The sequence below is a fragment of the Acomys minous genome (genome assembly GCF_964271855.1).
Source record: "Acomys minous genome assembly, chromosome: 1".
In the NCBI taxonomy this organism is placed as follows: domain Eukaryota; kingdom Metazoa; phylum Chordata; class Mammalia; order Rodentia; family Muridae; genus Acomys; species Acomys minous.
Window position 1 is genome coordinate 30,035,035 of NC_140483.1, and position 27,263 is coordinate 30,062,297.

The following is a 27,263-nucleotide window of genomic DNA, read 5'->3' on the forward strand; positions in this document are numbered from 1 at the left end:
AATGAAAATGTCCTGTGTCTCAGACACAGGAAAGAGTCATTCATACACAGAGGAGAGTAGGTGTTGAACTAATTAGGTAAAGTGTGTGTGTGTGTGTGTGTGTGTGTGTGTGTGTGTGTGTGTGTAGTGCTGTACGCTTGTGTACATGTTTGTTTTGTATATACGTGCAAGTCAAAGTCTTCCTTTCTTGTTCTATACTTGAGTTTCCTATACTGCGTCTGTCGCTGAACCCAGAGCTCATGAAGTCACAGCTGGTCCCCGGCAGGCTCTAAGGATCTTCCTATCTTTGTCTCCTTGCACTAAGATCACAGGCATGTGACATTGTGCCCAGCTTTCTATGTGGATGCTGGAGATTCGAAGGCAGGCCCCAATTCTTGCACGTCCCCAGGCAAAGACTTTTAATAAACTGTTGTAAATATAGTTAACTAAAAAAGAGTTATAAAGAACCGAAAGTACAAACCAATGTCCAACAAAAAGTACAAAATAATCAAATGCCACAGGAGATCCTGTCTCTGGTAATCAAAATGAAATCATAAAACAGAAAGGCCAGATGATGTAAATGAAAAAAAAAAACACTAAGTTCATCAACAGCAGATTTGAGTAATGGGGGAAAAATCAGTAAACTTGGTGATATGTCTATTGCTAGCCAACTTAAAGAACAGAAGTAGAGAAAAAGGGATAGAAATTTATTACTATGGAACATCGTGAGGCACACTAACATATACATAATAAAAGTCTTAGAGAGAGAAGAGAATGAAGGCTAGAAAAAATCTATAATCATAATGGCCTAATACTTCCCAAATCTAATGAAAACCATCAATTCTATGAAGTTCAGCAAACTTCAAAGAGAATCTCTGATGAGTTCTAAAGGATCTCAGAAAGAAACAAGTAAAAGGCAACATATTAGAACAGGACATCATCAATCAAGGTAACCTGATCTGTGATCAGAAACCATGGGGGCTGAAGACAGTGGGATGCCATTTTCAAAGCACCAGAAAATATTCATCAACCAGCATTTCTAAATATAGCAAAATCACTCCCTGAAACTGGAGGATTAAAGACATTTGGACAAAAATTGTGTTTGCTTGATTTGTCAGGAGAACTTCCTATAATAAAATAAATGTTATAACAGGTAAAATATGAAGGAATACCATTCAGTAACTCAGTAACATGACAAACACTGTATCATGCAGAGATGAAACCTGTAACAGCAAATACAGTTATCAAGAAAGAAGATAGCTGGGCCTTTGGTACAGGGCTGCAAGCCCAGCTACTCATGTTAAGGCAGGAGTATCACAGGTTCAAGGCCAACCTCTGCAACTTGATGAAGCCTCTATCTACAAATAGGTAGTTATATAGGTAGGGAGGTAGATAGACAATAGATAGGTAGGTAGACAGACAGACAGATGATAAATAGATAGATAGATAGATAGATAGATAGATAGATAGATAGATACATACATACATACATACATACATACATACATATTAGATACATAATAATACATGATAAATAGATACATAAATGAAAAAGCCTTAAACTTTAACTTGCCTTGTTGAAAAATAGAGGAGATTGGGCAAGATGATGGTTAAGGAAAACCCTCCAGTGGATATGTTTCCATAGAATTTCAACACTATTCATACACTTAACAACATTCACAGCAACAGAAACAACCAAGTAAGAGACCACAGTACCTGGTCTTAGCATGTGACAATAAGTGCATTAAAGATGGCAGGAAAGAACTGTTCATATAACATTTCCCTCAATTCCAAGCAATGTAATATGGAGAGAGACAAGAATGAACAGCAGACCTTGGAACCTAGGATGAGGTAAGGCACAGTGAGACCTAGCATGACACAGATCCCATAGCTCCTGAATTGCAGCCTGTGTGGGGGACCATTTATAGCTGTTAGCCTAGCATCCCAGGGATTATTTCCACCATTCATCCCAAAAGGTCAGCCATTGTCACATGGCCCAGAGAAGGATTCCAAGCATTGAGCTGAGTAGAATGTAGAAACGAACATAGGACTTTGTTTGGGAATCCAGTGTTGGGTCTACTGCAGTGAACTCCACCACCAGACAGAGTCAAGTGGCCCTTGCCCTGGGCCAAACACATGGTCATAAACTCTGAGCCTGACAATACCAACCATGGACTCTGTCCCTGTGAGACATAGTCGTATCAGTCTGTCCTGGCAGCAGCTGTGGAGTGGGCCTGTGACATAACCTCAGAAACTACGTAGATCCCACTAGCTGTGAAGTACAAATACAGGTCAAGTGAGCATCGGCCTTGATAACCAAAGAACCCTGAAATGAACGCTGCCCACCCCCAGCTCTTTGTGCATACATTTTATGAATATTTTTGTGGACAATGAACCTATAATTGGGAATTCTAGGTGTAGACTCCAATTTTGCCATAAGCAGACCCAAGATTTATTTATTATCAATATGTACTTCTACCAACTGAGTAAGAAAATATACTTTTTTTATTCCTTGCCAATATTTAAAGAGATGCATTTTATTTTTACTTATTAGCTATAAAATAATAATTAATCGGTTTGTATTTCCACAACATCGAGTATGACTAATCTTCATTCCATATACTTATTAGCCATTAGGTCTTCTCGGTGAGTCTTATATTGAAATCTACCCAACTTCTACTGAACTGTATGAACAGTACTGACAGGGAGAACCAGCCACTGGATGGATATGTCAGTACATTCTACCCAGGTGCTGCATCCATTCTAGAGTGGAATCTTTAAACCATGCTGTTGCCATGACAGGTGTCAACCTTTCCTCAGAATCTCATAGTTGATAACTATCCAAAAGTGCGTGACCGAGTTTCTCTTCACTACTCTGTGTTATCAGAAATTACAGAGAAATTTCAGACAAGTAAGTGGTTGTTTCATTGTTTCTGTAAGCAGCTAAAGGCCTGCTTTTACTCTTTTCTTCTTCTCTTAGTTTGTACCTATGACTGTTGCTTTGTCTTTAAAAACTTATGGATAAAGTACAGACTGATGACAGAAAAAGTCATACAATCTCCTGTCTAGAAGCTGGAAACCCAGGAAATCAATGAGATCCTGAGAGCCAGAGAACTGATACCATACATTCCAGCCAAATTCTATTCATCTATTTATTTGTTTGTTTATGTATTCATTCATTCATTCACTTCACATCACAAGCATAACCCCCTTCCCTCCTCTCCTTCCAGTCCCACTCTCCCTCCCCCATCCTCCCCTTCCCTATTCCTCAGAAAAGGGGAGCCCCCCCCTACTCACCCACCCCAGATCATCACGTTGCATTAATACTGTCTTCTTCCCCTGTGGCCTGGCTTCAGACTTCACAGGCCCCTCTGGGCTCTGGTTAACTGCCTCTGTTGGTCTTCTTGTGGAGCTCTTTTCACCTCTAGGTCTTTTTATTCTTCCCTCCACTTTTCCACAGGATTCCCTGTGCTTCACACCCAGTGTTTGGCTGTGAGCTTCAGCCTCTGTTTTGAACCACTGATGGGTGGATCCTCTCACAGGAGAACTCTTCTAGGCTTCTGTCTGAAAGCATAGCAGAGTATCTTCAATAGTGTCAGGGGCTTGGCTCTCTTCCACGGGGTAGGTCTTGGGTTGGGCCAGGCATTGGTTGGACATTCCCTCAATCTCTGCTCTAACTGTTCTATCTTTATCCCTGTACGTCTTGCAGGGTTAAGTTTTAGATCAGAGTTTTTGTGGGTGGGTGGGTGTTCTCCTCCCTTCACTAGGAGTCTTATCCTCTTCAGTCTCCATGGCTCATGTTACCAGGAGTCTCAGCAATAGTCCTCCTCATACACTCTCAGAGGCCTGTTCTGAGTCACAGGGATGACTCAGACAACACTTTCTTTTTCTCTGCAGGCTTTCTGTCCTCCCACACCCCTGCTCTCCTCAGGTCTGATCTCCACCCTGACCTCTCTCTGTGCCCCTTCTCCTACCTTGTTCCCTCTCTTCAGCCACTAACTCTGTCTATTCTATTTCCCCTTCTAAGTGAGATTTAGGCATCCTCCCTTGGGTTCTTCTTGGTGCTTATCATCTTTGGGTTTGTGCATTATATATTACAGTATGTTTGTCCTGTGATAAATGATTAAAATCCACTTATAAGTGAGTACACACCACGCGTGTCTTTCTGAGTCTGGGTTACCTCACTCAGGATGATCTTTTCTAGTTCCAGTCATTTGCCCACACATTCCAGCCAGATTGTAAAGGTGTGAAACTAGGAACGGTAAGTGTAGGATGAAACCAGTGTCCTGGCTAAACAGCCAGGCAAACAACAACAACAACAACAAAAATCAAACAAACAAAAACTCTGGGGTTTCTGTGCTCCATGCACTCCTCAACAGACTGGGTGATGGCCACCCACACTGAGGACGGCTGCTTGTTTATACAGTTGAAATTGCAGTCACTCCAAGACACATTCTCACGGGCACACCTAGCTGAGACTCCAATAACTCAGTCAAGTTGGCACAGAAAACCTACCACCACCCCAATATCTATCTTCTTTTCCACCTTCAATCGTTTATTTTCTACTTTTGGGGACATTTGTATTAACTTTTAACTAAACCAGTTAGGTACCCACCAGAAAAACTTTCTCTAAACAGCTAAGTTCTAAAATTTCAGAAAACCTTTTCCTTATCAAAGCTAAGTTTTAGGGACTCAAGAAATAGAAAAGTTCATTGCTAGTTAAAATCAGACGATATAGTTTAAATAATGAAAGGGCTAGGCATAATGATGCCTGCCTGTGGTCCCAGCACTTGGCCAGCCGAGACAGAAGGGTTACACGTTCAGTGCCAGTGTGAGCTGACACAGAGACCCATTCTCGAAAACATCAAAGATCATACAATCAATAATTATTTTAAAAAATCACACATAAACAGAATGGCAAAAATTATATCATGGAGAAAATTCTAGACCTATCCTAGGATTTCTTCATGGGAGAATTTTGAGGAACAAAATTTACCACAGCAAGATCTTGATCTATCACTAACCTCCTTTAGTGAAGCATATAATATTTAGAAGCTAAAAGAAAATGCGTGTGTTCCTGTTATGTGAAGCAGCAGTAGATTTGAGAGTGCGTATGACATGTCTAAAATGTAATTTTATCCATACCAAGGTCCATGGCTGCTGCCTGCAAATGACTTTTCTTAGTTGATGGGAACCATGAGGGAAAGAAAGCTGAGCAGCTTAGACAGGGAAATAGAATGTATTCATTAGAAGACTGTCTATGGCTCAGTGCTGAACTAAAAGAAAGCTGGTGAGACTGGACTAACCAGGAAACCATGGACAAGTTACTGAGACATAGAAAGGGCAGGGGGAGGTCAACTCTACAGTCATCCTAGGGCTGCCACTAAACTAGCAGGAAAATAGTAAAGCTCTAGCTGAGCACGGTGGCACACGTCATTAATCTCAGCACTCAGGAGGCAGAGGCAGGTGGATCTCTGTAAGTTCAAGGCCAGCCTGGTCTACAAAGAGTGTCCAGGATAGACAAGGCTACATAGAGAAACCCTGTCTCAAAAAACAAAAAACAAAGAAAAGAAAAAATTAAAGCTCAAAGTTATGGAATAAGACTAGTTGTCCATGAGTGGATGAATAGATAAAGAAAATTTAAGGATACATACAGTATAAAGTATTGTTCTGTCATAAGGAATTATGTTATTTACAAAAGGTCTGTAGGACTAGAGATCACTGTGCTCAGTGCAGTAGGGCAGACTCTGAAGACAAATATCCCACGTGCTCTCTCCGGAGCAGAATCTGTACTTTATGATGTGAAAGTCAGAGGGAGACTGCAAAGAGGAAGATCAGCAGGAAGGCTGATGAGAGTGAGCACCATGGGCATAAAGACACGTTATATATACATGCGTGGAACACCGAGGGAAACCCTTGATTTTTTACAATTAGCATATGCTCATCAAAAGTAAGCTTAACTATCAAGTTCACATATTTAGTTCTGGCACAAGGGGATCCTCCATGATGCAAAGCATTTGATGTGAGAATGCTGTGTCTTCATTACAAACATGTAATAATTTAAAAGGAATCAATACAGGATATGAACAGAGATTCTACTTAAAACAGAGAAGTAGCAAAGTCAATTAAATAACTGTGAAGACGTTGTTAAAGAGTAAATAACTAAGATCTTTACATTTAATGCACAGATTTTTGTCTACAGAAAGTGAGCTTAAAAGTAGAGATGGAAGAATTTAAGGAACAAACTTTGCAACTTAGAGAAGCAGAAGAGAAAATAGAGCAAGGAATGTAATTGCCAGGAGCCCGTCAATAAACTAATAGAAAATGAACTTTATTAGCCCAGCAAGAAATGACCTGTATGCACAAAACTTATTCAAATATAGAGCTAAAGCATAAAAGAAGGTGAGGTGTCATTAGCAAACTGTATAAATATTATGTAAATGACTCACTAATGAAATAATGAAGTAGAAAATATGTGGAAAGTCATATAAGTACAAGTTAATCTCGTGCTATATAATAATATAATATAATCTCAGGTTAACACATAGTGTTAACTAATCAAGCACTGTAAACACAAGGTGTAAGATCTCATTAAGTTACTAAGTCAAACATAATTTTATGAGTGAAGAAGAGGAAAAAACACACGTGCAAAAGTCTTGTATTTGTTCCTATTTGGAAGCAACAAGTTCTGCCTAAAGTTTGACTTAAAAGGTAAGCCAATGAACCATTATATCAAAAATATAAACCCTTCATATTAAAAGAGCACATGAACACACACACACACACACACACACACACACACACACACACACACACACATACACACACACTGAAAAATAATAAGAGATTTAAAAGTAACAAGAAAAAAACCAGCCTAAGATGCATTAATAAATGGCTATGGATTGGCTATCTATTAAATAACACGGACCTGGTTAAATTGTGACTAAATACCAGTGATAGAGTTTATAGTGGTAGCATTTATAAATGAAATCTTTCAAAAGGTTGAAAATAAAAAGACAGGGGAAGACCCTACTGCAAACAGAAGAGTGAGATCAAGACAGAACAGAAAGGCTTTGATCTGAGCTCCAAAGTGCATATGAATGTGTTGTTGTTACTGTTACTGTTGTTTTACAAAGAATCACACACTGAGAAAGTACAATTCATATTGAATATTATTATGAAAAGCCTGCCTGTAAAAAGACAAGCCTCAAATTTCTTCATCTCGATAAGGATAAGAGCTGACTGAGCCTCTGAACAAGCCGCCTCCCATGTGCGGTACACATCAAGGCAAAGGGGCTTCAGCTATGACCAATTGCCTTTAACTTAATCTATAGAGCAATTATCTCAGTGGGCCTGACTGAACCTCAGGAGCTCTGTAATTCTGTCTCTAGTCTGTAGGCAACAAGACAATGTGGGTGCTCCGGGGACAATGTCTTTGTGACCAGGGAACTGTAAATGGGTTCTAGAAGCTAAGCAATGCCCTTGACCAAAACGCCCAGAGAAGAAGGCACAAAACTGATGGGCTCAAGAAGTCTACCAATAGCCCAGATGACCCTGAAAGAGGCTGGGAAAGAGGGACCCTGAGCAGAGGGCACGAAGAGCCTGTGCTTAGCGTTGTGCCTACAGAAACTGAAATGATAAAGCACAGGTGTGCGGTACTAGGAGACCTAGGATGGGACGTTAATGCCACTTCCACATTCTGTAATAGTCAACAAGAATAGATTGAAGCCTTATCAGGAAACTGTGCCACAATACAAATTATCATGAGCATTTTCTTTTTATAAAAATTAATGCTGAGATTTGAATCATGCATAGGTTGGATCATAAGCTCCTGTACACCCTCTGTTTAGAGTAAATGCCACTTAGCTAAGGCACATTGCTCTTCCATGTGACAACCTAGTGTGTGCTAATTTCTTAATTTCTGTTAAGTGTTACTCTGGAATATGATAACTTTATCTGTGGAGAGAGAGAGAGAGAGAGAGAGAGAGAGAGAGAGAGAGAGAGAGAGGGAGAGAGAGAGAGAGAGAGAGAGAGAGAGAGAGGAGAGAGAGAGAGAACGTGGTGTGTGGTCTTTCCATCCAAGTGAGTATGCCTTCAACTTTAGAGATAAGGTCTAACTAGTAACAAGAAAGAGAATTAGTTTCGTTGCTCTTTACATACTTTCTTTCCTCTTTCTGCCTAGTGGCGTGTCTCCAGACTCTGCAGTCTACCGTGAAGTGCTACAACACGGTATGTGCTATTCTATAAGGCCATTTATTAGTGCATCTGAAATCTTCCCCAAGGGGGGGGGGATTACATTCATTGTCTCTATTGCAAATATGTTCAATATTAATACTTAACTTGTGTCGATAAATAGTGGAGACAACTTAGTGGGAACTTATTTTTTTATGCTATCCTGTCCTATAGCATTTTGTTCTGATCTCATCCTCCTGAGTTTTTGAAAATGACCTTTAGCACCAATTCAAAAGGATCTCCCCCCAGTCCCACTGATTCACCACCCACCTGCCACACCCTGATGCCGTTGTCATGGAAATCAACAAGCTGCATGGCCTGCCCCCCCCACCACATCTGTCAGCTTCACTTCAGATGACATCAAGCCACCCTGCCTTGCATCCCTCTTTTTCTATTTATCTTCTACGATTTTTTTTCTAGGCCTTTGGACACTTTTCTTGTCCTTCACTTCCAGATGTCAGAGAAGTAATTATTCATTTTTGTGCTCTTACAGTGTGTAAACTACCCAATGTCTTAGTAGTTATTCATATATCAGTTTTTAAAAAGACATGAACTATAATATTAAACTTTTAACAAACTCTATGCCATTTTAGTATCAATATTTAATTTAAGTCAAAATTAATACAAAAATACCACCACAATAAAATGTGTAATCTTTCAGGAATGGGCCAATATAGTTATTAAAGCTCTTATAGACAGTTTTATTATGGTCCTAGGTATAAAATAATCACTGATAATTAAAATTAAAATATTGATGACAGTTTACGGACAAGTTGAGTTTTGACAGCCAGGACATGAGATGATATTTGCCAGCATCCTTAACTCAGAGGAGGAAAAAAAGGAAGGAAGAAAGAAAGAAAGAAGAGAGAAAGAAAGAAAGAAAGAAAGAAAGAAAGAAAGACGAAAGAAATTCATGTATTTAAAAGTAGTTTTAGAGTATCTGTGATGTGGCCAATAGCATGTTGTAGTTTTGAGATGCAATGCAGAATGAAATTCAGAAACTAATTTCAAATTGCCTGTGGTCCAATGGAGAAGGGTATTAATGCTAAGAAATGCCTGTAACTTATTAGAAAGGTGCAGCAGGTGGAATAGACAGGCACATGCTCCAAGAGACCTTAGAATTTACCTGTGTTTAGAGAAGACATAAGTGGATTTGGTAGGATGGGGAAAATATCTGATTGAAAGCACAGCACATCCCAGGAAGAGGATGGAGCACGGGTACGCAATAAAGCAAAGAGCGTCACATGCCGAGCAGTCATCCACTTTAGGTACGGTTCCCTGGCACACAGATTCTAAATCGCATTTTTACATCCAGCAGTTTCTTGAACATTCAGGAAATCTTCCTGAGGGTTAAGGCTGGGTGTGGACAGAGCCTCAGGATTGGGTAGAGTGAAGAAATACAATGCTCTGCAGTTGGGAAACTGTCCTTAGCCAGGGCTTCACAGGGAGGAACATCTAGAACCAAGGTGGCTTTTCAGACCTGCTTTGAGACAAAGGGGTGGAGGATTAGCTGCCTGCTTTACACCAACCAGTCATTAGCAACTAGTGACTTCAGCTAACGAGTAGAGGGAGGTTGTCCCTAGAGACGGCCATGTTCTGATGAGAGGAGGCTCTCTTGCTGATGAAAATTTCAGATTATTCCAGAGAGCTCTCTGCTGCCAACCCTAGCAGCAGCCAAGAAAATGTGTTTTAACCCTGAGGTGGGGAGTCTTGATCAACAGGGCTTCACGGCCTCCACCCGTGACAACAGTTGCATGTGCAACAAAGGCTCGAGGAAGTGGTACAAGCTGTGGATCTAGTAGTCTGAGCACAAAACCCATGTTCTTCGAGACTTCCTAACAAGTTTTAAAATGCTGAGTCATTGAATCAAGGGAGTCGCATTGCTTCAGAAGAATAATATATTCCAGGGCTGGAGAGACAGCTCACTTGTTAAGAGTACTCGCTGTTCTCGCAGAGGACTTGGGTTAAGTTCCCAGCAATCACACTGGACAGCTCATAGCCACTTGTAACTAGTTCCTGGAAAACGAATGTTCTCCTCTGGTCTCTGAGGGCACCTGTATGCATGTGGTACCTATACAGATAAGCAGGTGCACACACACACACACACACACACACACACACACACAGACACACACACACACACACACAGGCACGCACACGCACGCACGCGCACGCGCACGCACACGCACACACACACACACACACACACACACACACAAACACACACAAATAAATCTTTAAAAAAGGAAAGCCCAAATGATTAACTCTAAAAAATAAACCCTCCATAAAGAAACTCATTAGAAATCATAGGAAACATCTGACTGGAAAACTGAATTAAATGCAGATGGCGAAAACCAAATGCAACCTGTAGCTGGATCTTGAAAGTAACCCTCCCCCTAGATAATGAGTTCTTCATTAGGAGGGACTTGTGGCCACCACCTTCGGGAACAGAAGTGATGACCAATGGGAGGGAGATAAGACATCATGGCATGAATGGAAAGAGAAAGATGGAAAGTCATGAACAGGGAAGAGAGAGGAAGGGCTAGTGGAAGAAAAAAGGAAGGAAGAAAAACATCAATTCCAGAGCTACATAGAACCTCAGAGTAGGAAGAAAGGAGAGAGACAGAGACAGGGACAGAGAGACAGAGAGACAGAGTCTCAGAGTCAGAATCAGAAAGAGACAGAGACAGAGGGTAAACTTCCCCACTCAAACAACTCCAGCTAATACTCAACACTCACACAAACTAGTGAGTGTCTCCCCAAGGGCTTAAAATGAGTACGAATCATTCAATCCTCATAACTGCCCACTTAGGGGGTTGGGGTGGGGAGTGCTTCTGTCATCGCACTTTGAAAAGAAGCAAAATTGGCTGGAGGTGACTTGCCTGGCAGGAGAGTTGGTAGCCTAGCAATTGTTGGCACTAAAACCAAAACACTTACCTGCCTGGCCTGGGGACTGAGGAAAGCCATCGAACGGGTGAACTATAATGGTAAAGATTTTAAATAAACAGGATTCAGAGTTGACATCGATGATGAAACTGCTTTTTTAATTAAAATTTTTCATCTAGTATATTTTGTTTATCTTTGTCCTCATTTTACTACCGTGGATTCTTCCCACCTCCCTACCTATCCAGACTTATGGTCTTTCTCTCCCTCTATCCCTTTGCATCCCTCCCTCCCTCCCGCCATCTCTCTCTCTCTCTCTCTCTCTCTCTCTCTCTCTCTCTCTCTCTCTCCCTCCCTCCCTCTCTCTCTCTCTCTCCCTCCCTCCCTCTCTCTCTCTCTCTCAAAAAGAAAGCCCACAAAAATGAAAATCAAAGCAAACAAAGAACCAAGAAGAAAAAAAAATGTACCAAAACAAAATAAAAAGCACACAAAAGAGATCATAAATGCTTTTATATCGGCCAACTACTCACGGATGCGGGGCCTATCCTAGAATATGGTTGGTATACCCAATGATACTCCACTGAGGAACACTGACTCTCCCTTTGCCAGCCAGTATCAGTGACAAATAGCTCCTCGCTCAGTGGCGGGGCCCTGTGTCCACTTCCCCTTCTCATTCCTGGAACCCAATCTACCTTGAACCTGTGCAGACCTTGTGCCTGCTGCCATGGTCTCTGTGAGTTCATGTACATTGTTTCCCTGGAGTCACTCATGGCACTGCTAATAACCAAAAGTTATAGGCAACCTTTTGAAATTAGAGCTATCAGTAAGGAGACAGCCATCTAGTAGGGTACAGTGGTGTGCTTTAGAGTCACTTGGGAGACTTAAGGTCCACTGGTAACTGCCCTTGATGACAAATATTTAGGAGTGTAGCATAATAGTAAAAAAAAAAAAAAAGTTCTGTATTTTTAGTTTCTCAATGCACTACAGGACATTTTTGAATATTACTAACTGATTTCCAAGGGCATGAGGCCAATTGGAATCTGAGAAAAGACCTGGATGGTCATGCTATTCAAAGACAGGCTGTTAGGTTAGTCAGTGCTACAGGGACAGGAGCCAGTGTGGTTTCGGCCCAGTGGAAGAGGGTGAGGGTTGTCTGCAATGCAGATGCTATGACCTTCCCGCAGTGTGTGGTATGGTAACAATTCACCTCACCAAAAGTCATTCCCTAGAGGCTAAATCAAATCATACTTGGTATATTGTAAGAGAGGAAAAATAGTATCTCAGAGAAAGGAAATTAACTCCTCTATGCCTTCCAGTGTAAGTGAACCCTGAGGAGGAAGGGCTATGGAGTGTTTGTTGAGCTGTGTTTGAGACAAGAGTGCTACGCTTGAAGGGGGAATGCCATTTTATTTATTCAGACCACAGTCAGGAATCTCCTCTAATTTAATGCCTGGGAAAGAAGCGCCCCACCGGATGGGTTATTGCTCACACAGAGGCAGAACACAGATTCCCACAAGGCTCAACCCTGGAGACCCAGGAAGAGCATGTAACAAATAGAGAAGAGGTTTTCTGCCAAAGTAGTAATTAATCAATGGTAGGCATTTGTCTGTACATTAGAGGGACTGGGTCTCATTAGAGATGTCATATGATATATCATAAGGAGGGATCAAGAATTTCCATGGCCCTAAAAGCAGGAGTAACATGGCAGCAGAGGCTTTCGTGTGCAGGAGAGGTACAGAGTGAAAAGAGGGGCTCTTCAACTATTCTTCCTTAAAGTCTTCACTGTTAGGTGGCCGTTTGTCTTTCACTATTGAATTCTTTGTGTATTTCAGCCGTCAATGCTTTGTAAGTGTGCTTTGCTTTTCTTTTTCCCCACTTCATATGTTATCTTCACAGTGCTTTTAGTATTCCCTGTCTCTGAAGAAACTTTTTAGTTTAATTAAAATCTGACTTATTTTCTTGTTTCTTGTTTATGGTTTAATGTCACATCCAAAAAATCAATATGAAGTCCAATTTCAGGGATGATTTTTCTTACCTTTCCCAAGAGCTTTACATCTTTTTATATTACATTTAAATCTCAGTAGATTACTACTTAATTTGTACATGGCACAAGACAAGGGTCCAACATCACATACCACTAACAGAGGCGACCATTCCTTTGTCATTTTGTGCTCTTGGTACCTATACCAAAGGTAGACTGGCCATCTCTGGGTACCTATACCAAAGGTAGACTGGCCATCTCTGGGTACCTATACCAAAGGTAGACTGGCCTCTCTGGGTACCTATACCAAAGGTAGACTGGCCATCTCTGGGTATAACTATTCCTGAAACCTCAGCTCCACTTCATTGATTTTTGGGTTTGTTTTTAGTCTGCCTCTCTCATCACTTTACAATGTGCAAGAGATCCACTCTTCCTTCTCTGCATTGCTTTGGCTAATTGGAGTCTAGTTGTCCAGTTTGCAGGGGGCAGCCTTACCTGTTTCTACTGAGATCTCTTCAGTTACCACGTTTAGTGGCCACATGGTTATATTAGATAGCTGCACATCAAGTGGCACCTGATCTGTATTCTCCAGTGTGAATTTAGGTGGTCTGCCACAAGACTCAATTTAAATTGCCCCGCTGACATTTCCATAGCTTGACTCTATAGAATTGCACTCTCACCTACACCTGTAGATTGCACTCAACTTTTCAGTGGTATGCAGACACACACCAGGTATTGACATCCTGGACAAACTTAGTTTGAGCTGCTACAAAAGTGTAATGGCTGGCAGTAAAAAGCCACCAACACTGTGGGTGAAGTCACAAAACTTCTAGGTTTGGGTTTTTGGGTTTTTTTTAAGTTGTAGTTTTTTTTCTTAAGTTCTTATTTATTTATATGAATGCTCTATTTGCATGTACACCTGCATACCAGAAGATAGCATTAGATCACGTTATAGATGGTTGTGAGCCACCATGTGGTTGTCTGGAATTGAGCTTAAGACCTCTGAAGAGCAGATATGCCTTTATCCTCTGAGCTGCCTCTCCATGCCCAGAACTCCTAGTCTTAATACTGTGAACTTTTCCACCACAGTCAGATTTGCTTTCTTTATTTCTCTGTTTTGGATGGTGTTATGAATATCACTTGTCCATAATTGTTGATCTGCTGGTCTTGCTTTGTTTTATATTTGCCCCCATGGTCCTTAGGCATTTAAAACTGAAATCCTATTGGATATCTACTCGGGCCTGTTAAGTGATCAATCCATGATCTTGGCCATGAACTCCAGGTACGTATGCTAGTCTGCTCCCTGATTTACTAACTAAATATCATGCAAATGCTGTAGATTTAACAAAATAATCACAAGAACTTAATTATTCCCAATTCATCAAGCCTATTTCATTAAGCATAATTTCTCTCTGAGAATTTCAGGATTGCCTGGATACACAGATCATTGGGTGATGATGGTGGTCAGGTTTCTTTTGCAATGAGTTTGAAGATGCATACTAATATAGTGCCATTGGTTAGAAAAATGTAATAAGAGTACTGTCCAATTATGTGAGGCACCATGTAGCTTTGTGGATTTACCTGGGCATGTAATCAGCCTATAATGGTATTTCTAAGGAAATATATTCTTATTTCTAAATAACTGTACACCATATTTTCAAAGAACTTCATTCTTTTATATTTAAAGCATCATTGTTAAGAGAATATTGCAACTTGTGTGTCTTATAAAGCCCAGAACTGTATCTCATGCTTAGTACTTTTATTCTAAGAAAACTGCAATCAAGTTAGTTTACATTTGAAATATCACTGACTTACTAATTCTATTCCTTTTTCTTGTCAGTTTTGTTGATCCTTCATCACAGTTTGACTCGCAGTTGAGGATAATAAAGGTGTCTTTCAAAACGGTATTTTCCATGCCAAATCTTAGCATAATGAAAGCAATGAGGAACAGCTCTGAGGACATTGAGGACCTGGAGGTAGGCTCCTCCTTCCTTTGCTAATGTCAAAGCCTTGGCACACATTGCAGCAGGCTACATAGTGCAGCTCTGTGGCTGGAGTCTGTCTCTGTCTTTGTTTTTTTAAACATATAATATTTTCTTTCATTAAACCTATTCCTTGAAATCCTCATGACTATATCCATTGGATTCATCAGATAGTACAAGGTTTATAGACCAAATGCATGAAAAGAGCTTGAGTTAATTGGTTTAGCAAGACAAAGAAGCTTGTCGGAAAATACTGAAGGGCAGGGTAGACACAGAAAAATGCAGTAAGAAGAATCCTAAGATCAGCAATATTTGTGGCTTCTGTCTTGTCTACATTACTACATGGTGCACGTGGGCCATAAGCTGGAGCTGCAACTGATGAAAGATGCTAACAAGTGAGGTCTTAGCAGCAGAGCCACCAGCCCCTCAACTTTCTTACCTTCACTTTACAGAGAGAAACTAGGACACTTAAATGCAAAGCTATACATATTTGGTAACATTTTATTGAAGGCTGGCTGGTTGATGGCACATTTCTGTTTTGTGTTTCAGAATTTATATGAAAATATTTTCAACATATATGAAGACACTCTTCTTATTTTAGTGTCTAAAGACTTCTACAAGTTACAAATCTTAAAGGTAAAGGCAAGACAAATGGTTTTATTACAAATATAAACAGTTCAGTGCATTCTTCCAACTGGCCATATTTGTCTGTTCATCTAGTACTGAAATGTTGGATTTTTTTTTCTAGATTTCCAGTGGTGTGAAATTACAAAGTTAACCCTTTCCTTTATTTGAGTTGTTAAAAGATTAAGTTTTAGGAAATGGTATTAATGGCTGCTGACAAGTCAGGTACTCTGTAGAAATGTATGAGAGTTGAGGGCAGTGAAGAACAGTATTGGCTAAGCTCTCTTCCAGTCTACACAACAATAAAAACTCCATGACGATGCCTGTCGGTGTTCTGTTGACCACTGCCACACCTAAGGACTCTGTCACAGTTTGATTTCTGTTGCTGTGATTAAACACCTTGACCAAAAGCAGTTTTGGAGAGGAAAGTTTTGGGTTTTGTTGGTGGTGGGTTTGTTGTTGTTGTTGTTGTTTGTTTGTTTGTTTGTTGTTGTTGTTGTTGTTGTTTTCTTTTTGGCTTACAACTGAAGGTTGCAGTCCATAATTTCATTGAAGTCCTAGCTGCAAGAACTCAAACAGCTGGTCACATCATATCCATAGTCAAGAACAAAGAGAAGTGAATACACCCCCGGTCCCTGCTCGGTAGGTTGCCTGTACTCAGCAAGCTTTCTTCACTCCTGTAGTCCAGGACTGCCTGCTCATGGGATGGTGTCACCACAGTGGGTTGAGTCACTCATCAGTCAGGACAGTTCCTCATAGACACAGCTAGAAGCCAACCTGATTTAGGAAATTTCTCAGTTGGGTCTCAGGTGATTTGACGTTATGTCAGTTGATATTTAAAATTAACCAGCACGGGGGGGCGGGGAATACAATTAAGCAGCACAGGCATCCACGGACAGCTTATCTTCATGTCTACCACTCTCTACGCTTGACTACATCCCACCAACATTCACACGTTAGAACCTCCATTCTCCAATGCAACAGTGTTGAGAGCTTTAAGAGTTGGATGGGTCATGGGAAGTCTTCCCTCAGCAATAATTAATTCCATTATCATGAGAATAAGATCTTGATAGAAAGAGTGGCTTGCCTCCTTTCTTCTCTTTCTCCTTTAAACTCTTCCTCCCCTGCTTTCTGCCATGGGATGTGCAGCAAGAAGGGTCCTTCCTACGTAAGAGCTCACTGACCTTAAACTACCTCATAACCTCAAGAATTGTAAGAATTTCTAAGAATACCTTATTTATAAATCACCTAATCTCATATATTCCATAATAGCTTTACAGATATTCTGTAATAGCCTTAGATAGCAAATTGGTACCAAGAAATAGGACTATTCTTATCACAAGACATAAATACACAAAATCTGTTTGGGAAGTGGGTGATGAGGGTGGAAGAATTTGAAGACACCATCTAGAAAAGGCCTACGGTGCTATGGATGGAAATTTATAGGCCATTGTAATGAGAGCCAGAAGATGAGTGAAGCAGAAGCCTAAATCATCTATGGGCTATGTGTGTGATCCCGGTCAGGACACTGGTGGAAAGATGCGAACAGTGGCCAAGCGGACGAAGACTCAGAGAGGAGGAACTGGTGCTGGAGACTAGAATACAGGACAATCTTGATACACACCTACTGACACTTGGAGGAAGCGCTCCCATGTCCTAGGACTTTAAGGAAGGCAGAACTTCAGTGTAAGATCGTCTTCTGGGTGGAGAAGCTAAGATGTCAGTAACCCCATTTTGTCTGCCTCCCTTTTGGGACTAGGTTATCCAGAAGAAGTTTCTAAGTAACAAAGTACCTATTTCACTATATGACTTCTTTTGGATCCTTATAGTAAAACAAGAGAAGGGAAACAAGATTTAAATATTAAAGTTTAAGTGGAAAGTGTTGTACAATGAAAATATCTGGATAACTGTCACCCTTGGCTTGTAAACTATAGCAAAGTGTGCTTGAGAGACAATGCTAATGAATTGGTCAGGTGGTTACTTACTCAGGAGACTGAGCTGCATAGAAGTAAGCCAGGTTCTGTCCAACAAGTCAGCAACGTTAGAAGGATCCTTTCGGAGGCAGCTAGGTCCTCAAAGGCAAGGTTTCTGGGACAGTACCCGTTAACTGATCTGCACCATTTGGACGCTCCGCTACCTGAATCCCGGCAAACGATACTTCCACTGACTCAGGCAGGTCCAGGTCTGGCTCTGCCCACAACTCTGGACCGTATGAGCTATAAATCTTAGGGGTGACCTCTGGCAGTTCTTTTTTAAAAATTTTTATTAATTTATTCATATTATATCTCGATGGTTATCCCTTCCCTTGTATCCTCCCATTCCTCCCTCCCATTTTCCCCTTACTCCCCTCCCCTATGACTGTGACTGAGAGGGACCTCCTCCCCCTGTATATGCTCATAGGGTTATCAAGTCTCTTCTTGGTAGCCTACTATCCTTCCTCTGAGTGCCACCAGGCCTCCCCATCCAGGGGACTTGGTCGAATATGAGGCACCAGAGTACTTGTGAAAGTCAGTCCCCACTCTCCACTCAACTGTGGAGAATGTCCTGTCCATTGGCTAGATCTGTGTAGGGGTTTGAAGTTTACGGCCTATATTGTCCTTGGCTGGTGCCATAGTTTGAGCGGGACCCCTGGGGACACTGTCAAGAGAACAAAGCAACAGCCTACAGACCTCTGGTAGTTCTACAGGCACACAGACCCCAAGAGACTGTCAGCCGAACACACAAACCAAGAAGCAGGATCATTGTGAGATAAGTTGATGTTTCTAAACTAGATACAATTTCAATTCTCTCTTGAAGGCGAAATACAAATTCTATAGCTTTTAAAGGGAAAACTCGAACTTAAACAAAGAAGTGAGATTACATCATCGTCTCATTCAAAACGTTTAATGATACCCGGAAATTTGGATTGTTGTGAATATTAATAACTTGCATAAATTTTGTGTTCGTATATTAGTGGAAGTTGTACAGTAGTTGAAAGGTTGGGTTCTGTTGTAATTTTGCATTAAGTGAGATCAATAATCAGGAGACAATGTTGCCTGCCTTGGAAGAGTTAAAAACTACAAGGGGGAACCTTTCAGACAGGTCAGTACCGTGGCTCTACAACAGCTGTTATGTTTCCGGCAGGAAATGATCACCTGGATGACTCAGAATAATCTGTATCTGCAAGAACGAGCGATGATGGCCATCAACAGGGTGTTGATCTTCGCATCCAAGAGAGCCAAGAAATATGTAAGTCGCTGACTTCACTAACGCTGCCAACCCAAGTCGGCACTTCTAGAGGGCTGCTTGTCAAGCCCGAGGCCTGAGACCACTGATGCCTGCTCAGTGTTGGTGGGCAGGGGAGCAAGGCTCTGTGGAGAGTGTCAACAGCTATATGACTGTGAGTCAATTAGAGTAGTGTCTTTTCCAGTGATTGACTATACATGCGTTCTATTTCACATACCTGTGAGCAGGTCAAAAGCCCAGGTTTTCTATGCTGACACAGTGCTATTTGTAACACCCCAAATACTTTATCCTTACCTTCTTTTCTTTTTCTCTAAGATATTTTAGAACTTTTCTTATTTTAAATGTGTACAACTGACGGGGGGGTGTGTGTGTCAGACGTTTTGGAGTTTCGTCATATGTGATCACTCCCTTCTTTCTTTCTTTCCTTTGATGCAGCATAGCACATTCACCTTTGCTCACACTTCAGGTGTGAAAAGTGTTATCTCATACACTCAGGTATGAATCCAAAGTCATACAATGTTAGCTTCAGTGTCATACACTGTTATTTGGGAAAGTCCAACTAGGATAACTTAGAACTGCGGTGCTTTGCAGTGGTTGCTAAAGGCCACAAGGTGGCAGCACAACAGCGTGCTTCAGAGCACTGCTCGCTGCCCAGCTGCTTAGATTGGTCATGAGCACATACACTTCATCAAGTCAGCTTTCTTTTCAAATTAATGTCTTAGGAAATTGGTTAGGTCGGTGAAATATATAACAACATAACTTGAACTACTGATGATAAATTAAAAGCTAGGCTTCCCGGGCCTATGTCTACCTCAAGCTCTAGCACAAAGAGTATTTGTTCTGTCCTCTGACGAAGTCATTAAGACAACATATAGTCTGTGTGACAGTGTTGTCTAGACACTAGACAGAGCACTTTTCTTTATAAACCACTGTTGTCTAGGTCATTCCAGACTTCAGAGGCTCTTGGCCTGATAAAGAATCTTGATTTCCACTTATTTCTTGTTAAAAATACTTTTTAAAATGGTGATTCCCCTCACATAATGATGTAGTCATTAGAGGACCCCCCACATGCCACGGACACCTGTTCATTCAGTTAAACAAAGCAGCTCTCTGCAGGCACAAACATGTAAGCCAGGAATGTCTTACTGTATCTTTAACAGAAAGATCGCTCCTATAGTCGTTTCCTTTGGCACACTTAAAGATGAATGCATTGCTACTGCCCCCTAAAAAGACAGAAACAAGAGAGAACAGAAAGCAGCACAACAGTGTGCAAAATAATCAGGTCCAATGAGGCAACGTCTGCTCTGGGCAAGGATACGTCAGGGAAAAGTCAAAGGCAGAATTTGGGCTAAGTCTCATGTATTTGTAATTTATTGGTGTGTAACACATTACACTATTTGAGGTGTTGCCTATAAACTACACAACAAATTTAATATTAACAGTTTTAGATGACTACTATATTTATCCAACAGTTTCTGTTGCCAAGGGTCCAGGTACAATAATTAGATGCCTCTGGCATGTAAGCCTCTCAGGGGCTAATTGAGATTAAAGGGAATCCAATATCAAGTTCACTGAATTCCTTCTTTGTAGGCATTTATTCCTCAGGAGCCATAAGCCCAAATAAACTTCTCTTCCTTAAAACAAACAATAAAACAAAACAAAACAAACAAACAAACAAACAAAAACAAGTGAAATAAGGGTTTAGAAGCACAAAATGATAGTGTTCTTATTAGCCAAATATGTGCATACACAGCAATAAAGGGAATCAGTGAAGGGCTTTCACTGGTGAACTACTGGACGGCAGACTAAACAGAAGTGACAACTAAAACAGCAGACAGAGGAGGCCAGAGGCAGCAGCCAAGGACACTGCAGCTGCACAGCTGTAAAAGGGACATGGGTGGGGGTGGGGAGGTGTCCAGAGCCATGAAAATAGAGAGACAGTGAAAACTTACTGCCAATAGAAAAGATTGACTATTTATAGGGAAGACTCTGTGTCCCGCTTCTTGACACAAAATGAAGCTCAGTGGCAGGCCTTTGTGAGGCCTCGCTTTCCTCTGAGCATCCTTGCTAGGCATTCTGAGGAAAAGCAGTTCCTTAACCACAAGCAACATTTCCCAGGTGATGCCCCTGCTTTCATTTAAAACCCTGACCATGGCGCATTATTATATTCTTTTTTTTTTCAATTTTAGAGGTTTGGAGACAATTCTGTACACACGTCCAATGTATGATGTATATATCCACCCCTATCACTTTCTGATCACCCATCCCCACGCCACTCTGCTGACCTCCTCCTCCCTCAGCCTACTCTCATGCCTTAAAATATAGCTCATGTCTTGCGCAGGAAACCAGTGGTGCTGTGTTTTCCTGTTTGCCACAGCCATGGTATATGGAGAAAATGGTATTTCAAAGCAGTCCTCCCCATCCTTTGGGCCTTATAACCACTCGTTTTTATCTTCCAAGTCTTCTCAGGGCTTTGAACAATGCAAGGAGTGGATACGGGTCTTAAATTTAAGGCTGGGTTCTCAGTGGTCACTTATTTGCTGCCTGAAAAGAGTTAGTTGCAGGAAAATTCACAATAGCCCCAGCAGAAGCAACCCCAAAGCCATCATCTGAATGGGAAAACAGGACAAGACAGAGCCATACGATGGTGTTTCACTCACATAAAGTCTCATAGCAAAGGAGAGAAGATTAGCTGGAAACAGTTTCATATGTATGATCCCCTTTATGTAAATAGCATGATGGGGGTATCTTTAGACAGAGAGCAATGTGTAGGTGCCAGAGCCCATAATGAAGGAATGGTGAGTAGCTTCTTTGTGGGCAAAGGGTGACTGTCTACTTGAAAACACTGTGGTGCTAGGTGGTTGCAAAGCATTGTGAGTGAATGCCACCACTAGATTATATATATTCTATATATATCTAGTGGATATATATATATCATAGTGGTTAAAATAGCAAATCTTACGTACACATCAATTTGCCACGATAAAGATGGCAAAAGTATAGTTCAGGGAAGGAAGGCGATAGAAGTAGCAGAGAAAAGCTGAGGAGAAATAACAGCCCTCCAAACTGCATGTCATAAAATAGATAGCCGACACACTGTCTCTGTCACATGCGACAGGAAATAAAAGCACAAGCAAGAGAGATGGCTCAATGGGTGAAATGTTCTTACCTCCAAAAGTGATGACCTGAATTCATGCCCAGGACCTGCATGGTAGAGCCAGCTCCCAACTCCCAACTCCCACAAGTTATTTTCTGCCCTCCACACATACTCCATCTCTCTCTGTCTCTGTCTCTCTGTCTGTCTCTCTGTCTCTCTATCTCTCTCTCTTCTCTTCTTCTTCTTTTCTCTCTCTCTCTCTCTCTCTCTCTCTCTCTCTCTCTCTCTCTCTCTCTCTCTCATAGACATTCCACAAAAGCAGGGCATATCCTGTCAAAGTTCTCAAAAAGCCCAATGTCTGAGAAGCTCTAACTGTGACCGACTCCCTTCTCTGAAAGGACTGCTTGCAGTTTAACAGTCTACCTTGCTCTTCTCTTGGTCAATCCTAACTCACACCCTGGTAGGCAGCAATCTGGACAGCCACCCCTCCTGTGCCAGAGCTATAGGCCTAAACAGATGCTGTCCAGCAAACAGAGAGAGATCACAAATAGCTTTCATTACAAAGGTAAGTCTTCAGAGGTTCACACCCACACATTCATGGGAAGGAATAACGTGACAGTTGAAAAGCAAGAATATAATATGTATACCCTTAGGGCCTTCCCTGTAAACGGTCCCCAGCTTCAGTGACCTAAGCTATGAGAACTATTTCTTTTTCAAACCTAACAGAGAATGAAATCTTCACCATCCCATCCCTTAGGCCCATAACACAGGAATGGTCCTTAAGGTCTTGCCTGTTGAAGGCATCAAGAAACTCAGTAGGCTGACCCAAAGAATGGGGATGAGAGCACAGCTCCCCAGAACCACATGGCTCCTGCTGCCTTCTTGGAGACTCTGGGTTGTAGAACTCCCCAAAGTGGAATGTCCTAGGACAGTGTCACACCAAAGTGTGGGAGGGAAGACTTCAAGGACGCCAGAAGAAAAAGGAGATGTATTGTCTTCCCTTTCTCCCACTGGGACTATCCCTCTAAGCATCTCAATTCAGTTACGGCCCTGGGATTCACAGAAAACAGAAATGGCTTAAGAAAGGTGAGAAAGAAACAGAACAGGCTTTGAGATCATTCTAAAAGATGCATTTGATGTCCAACTCCTTCCATCAATACCTGCTACAACAAACACCAAAACCATCTGTCTAGGATAGTAATCACTCATCTTAGTTACCAGCTATGCGAGATGAAGACTGATGAAGAAGTTTATGTTTAAAAAAAAAAGTACCCCACAATTTGATGAAGGGTGTTCATTTGTTTACAAAAACACATGCCTTCCATCGCATCTCCGTTTATGTCTCTACAACCTTATGTAATTGCAGCCACAGAAATAATTCAAGACAGAAATCTAACTATTCAATTGCCTACTGTGTCAAGAAAGTGTGGGGAGAGACGCTTCCCTGGTGAGGACAGCCTGGAAATTGGAAGTGTTTGCTTTAAGGGTTTTGTTTTGTGGGGCTTTAGAAATTAATTGCTCTGGCAAGAGTCCATCAACTCAAGGAAGAAAATAATTTCACATTTCACTCATAGACTCATTTAAAGTGTTTCACCCGGGAAAACTGGAGCTTTGCAAGACCTCAATCCTGAGCTGTACACCGACAGGCGACTCACGCAGGTCTCTGCCTACGGGCGGCTCACTCCTCCCCAGAGGCATTTGCTACTGACCAATTGCTACCTGGATTAGGAGATTAAATGAGCTTTGGATTGCTGGTACTTCTAGGAGCCTCCCCCTACATTGTCTTTTGTCACTACAGCACCTCTACAAACGCAGTGTTTGCTTACTTTCATTTCACACAACAGGAAGCTGAGTCTCAAAAGCAAAGCGAGGATCTGTGTACAGATTAAGTCAGTGGTTCTTAACATTCCTAATGCTGCGGCCCTTTGATATGGCTCCTCATTTTTGTGGACCCCCAACCATAAAATTATTTTTGTTGCTACTTCATAATTGTAATGTAAATATCTGTGGAGCCAGAGGGTTGCCAAGAGGGTTGTTACCCCCAGATTGAGAACCACTGCTAAGTGTTACTCTTCCTCTCAAAAGGGTCCAATGTAAGTTTTAATGTCAGTATACAAAGCTAATGTTCTTTCTCCTTTATTCTCCAATTAGCGAAGTGTCAATGCTCCGTGCTTAGGTCTCCTGGCAGCAGAGATCTCACTCTTGTGTTTCCATAACGACCCCTTAATCATACAGCAAGCATTGGCCGCGATGAACTACATCTTCTACATCGCCATGTGTCAGAATCGTAAGAACAGCTCATCCTCTTTTTCTTTCTGCTGTTATGAATTTGTTCTAAACATGCGACTTTTGAAGAAGCCTCTATGTCTGTGATTTATCTGTAAATTCTACCCCAAGATCCATGACTTCATTTTCTAAAATATGGCTTTAAAATGACTTAAGTATTTTAAAGGACAATTTTTAATTAAATAGTTGGTACGTCAAGGTCTTTACAGCTTCAAGATCTATCTATACTTCTTGGACTAATGTTGCCCATTAATAGTAAGGGTAAGGATAAGTGTAGTGGTAGCAACAGGAAGAGAGGGGAAGGAAATTTTTACAAATGAAGAATTTAGAAGAGGCATGTTTTATCCCAATGGTTATTACAGAGAAATATTCAAGGAGCTGACAGAGTCTATATTGAGGGCTCATAAAGCTGTAACTTAGCATTGAAAATCTTGTAACTCACAAGTGATGTGAGTTAATCTTACTAGGAAGAAAAGCTATCCCTAGATTATGATAGTTGTCATTTAAGACTTTAAAACACAAGCTAGTTGTAATCAGGGGAACCAGTTCCAAATACTCTAGTTGCTCACCAGAACAAACCTGAAGACTGCCTCTGAGGCTCAAAGCAGCTCAGGTTCAATGAGGCAAACGTAAGAATGCCTGGCACCCAGTACGATTTACAGTGCTGCAGCCAGGTCTATAATCTCTGCCCTCAGGAAGCATATGGAAGATTTAAGTTTAAAACCAGACTAGCTTATACAGTCAGATACTTTCTCTAATGAAAAGCAAACAAGAAAAAAATCAGGCAGGAAAAGAGAGAGTAAAATACAACCCACTATGAGGATAAAACTAGCCAAAACTTATCAAACCACCTAACTAGTGGAGAGGGACCCTAAAAACAGCTGTTACAACTATATTTTACTTGCTTAAAAACTTAAGGAGTCAACATGGTACAAAGGGACACAGAAAATTTTTTGAAAAAACCCACAGTGCCCCACTACTTAGCAGACTGTGGCAGAAGAGCCATGAGATTGATGATCTCTGGGATTACATAAAGCAAGTGGGGGGAAAAAGAGAGACGGGAGGGCAGGATGGGAAGGAAAGAGAGAAGGACAGAGAAATTCACGAACTCATACTGAGCTTCTAGAGGACAACACACTATCTAATATGAAAAACACTTGGGCAGGAATTAACGGCAATTAGACTTTGCAGAAAAAAAAAAGTTCTTTGAGACTACAGCAATAGTGATTATCAATGGTTGAACCCAGAAGTAAGAGCAAACAATAAATGACTACATTTTATAAATTTTATAAAAGCTACAACTTATAGATGCAGAAAAATTAACAAAGTAAAAAAAAAAGCAAAGAAATATCTCAATTAAATTTTTTATCACCAGAGATAAAGATTTGATGGTCTTAGATTAGAAACTAGGAGAAAGAATGATTTATTTATGGATAATAAGATTTCTCATCAGAAACAATGAAAGTCTGAGAATGAAATAGATAAAGAAAAATTATCATATTGTTCTCTAACCACCAAAAAGACCTTTCGAATACAAATTTAGTAAAGAAGTTTTTCAGATGTGCAAGCAAAGATAAAAATGAAACAAAAGGCAACAGAAAACAGGAAAAGAGGAATGACAGATTCTTTTTGATGGTCATGGGGACAAGAAGAGAGAAAACTCAAATTGCCAGTGTTGAACACGGCCTCATTTAAGCATTTTATAAATTCTGGCTCTGTGCCACCTTAGGCTTTTGTGAGGATGAACCGTCGGCAGTGTTGAGTAACCAGAATGTTGTCGTTGGGTAGGAAGTGGAAATAACGTCGTCATATGTGAAAGCAGTGGTGTAATGGGAACCTTATCTTTCTTTCATCAACACAGCCAACAGTGTAAAATACAGAGCCATGAAGGTGGTTAACGAAGAAACCAGTAGCTCCAAGATGGTAATGTCTGAGTTTGAATTACTCATCAAGTTCACACAAGAAGACAGAAACAAAATTGCCCAGGTATCCTAGCTCCAGCTTTATTCTATGTAGTTTGTCTTAAATGTGTCGTTGCCCTTAGCGATCATTTATTTCCTCAAAGCTAATGGTTTTTTTTGACAAGTTTCCTTTTCTTTTTTAAAATATATTTTATTAATTTATTCATATTACATCTCAATTGTTATCCCATCCCTTATATCCTCCCATTCCTCCCTCCCTCCTATTTTCCCCTTACTCCCCTCCCCTATGACTGTGACTGAGGGGGACCTCTTCCCCCTGTATACGCTCATAGGGTATCAAGACTCTTCTTGGTACCCTGCTATCCTTCCTCTGAGCGCTTCCAGGCCTCCTCGTGAAGGGGACGTGGTCAAATATGGGGCACCATAGTTTGTGTGAAAGTCAGTCCCCACTCTCCACTCAACCGCAGAGAATGTCCTGTCTATTGGCTAGATCTGGGTAGGGGTTTGAAGTTTGCTGCATGTATTGTCCTTGGTTGGTGCCATAGTTTGAGCAGGACCCCTGGGCCCAGATCTGCCCATCATAATGTTCTACTTGTAGGTTTCTAGGACCCTCTGGGCCCTTCTAGTTCCCCATTCTCCCTTGCTTCTTTCACCTAGAGTCCCAATAGGAAGTCTTCTCCTTTGTCCCACTTTCCTGGTAAGTGAAGACTTTCATGGGACATGCCCCTTGGGCTAGTGTCCAGATATAAGTGAGTATATACCATTTGACTCATTCTGCTTCTGGGTTAACTCACTCATTATGGTCCTTTCTAGTTCAATCCATTTGTTCACAAATTTCGGAAAGTCCTTGTTTTTAGTAGCTGAGTAGTATTCCATAGTGTAAATGTACCACAGTTTCTTTATCCATTCTTTACTGAGGGACACTTAGGCTATTTCCATGTTCTGGCTACCAAGCCAAATAACCCAATTGAAAAATTGGGCTCAGAACTAAACAGAGAATTCGCAACAGAGGAATATCGAATGGCTGAGAAACACTTAAAGAAATGCTCAAC

At 41.1% G+C, this 27,263-nt stretch overlaps 1 protein-coding gene across 2 annotated transcripts in view; it reads left to right on the forward strand.

Moving 5' to 3' along the window:
* Positions 1–2,784: 2,784 nt before the first annotated feature.
* The window catches only part of MROH9 (maestro heat like repeat family member 9), a 52,124-nt gene continuing 27,645 nt past the window's right edge, over positions 2,785–27,263 (forward strand). For both annotated transcript variants that reach the window (XM_084800880.1, XM_084800881.1), the window contains exons 1-8: positions 2,785–2,890; positions 8,162–8,208; positions 14,278–14,357; positions 14,916–15,051; positions 15,607–15,693; positions 18,805–18,909; positions 24,155–24,290; positions 26,151–26,275. In XM_084800880.1, the coding sequence (XP_084657006.1) occupies position 2,890; positions 8,162–8,208; positions 14,278–14,357; positions 14,916–15,051; positions 15,607–15,693; positions 18,805–18,909; positions 24,155–24,290; positions 26,151–26,275 (717 nt within the window). In that variant the 5' untranslated portion in view covers positions 2,785–2,889. The remainder of the gene's footprint in view (positions 2,891–8,161; positions 8,209–14,277; positions 14,358–14,915; positions 15,052–15,606; positions 15,694–18,804; positions 18,910–24,154; positions 24,291–26,150; positions 26,276–27,263) is intronic.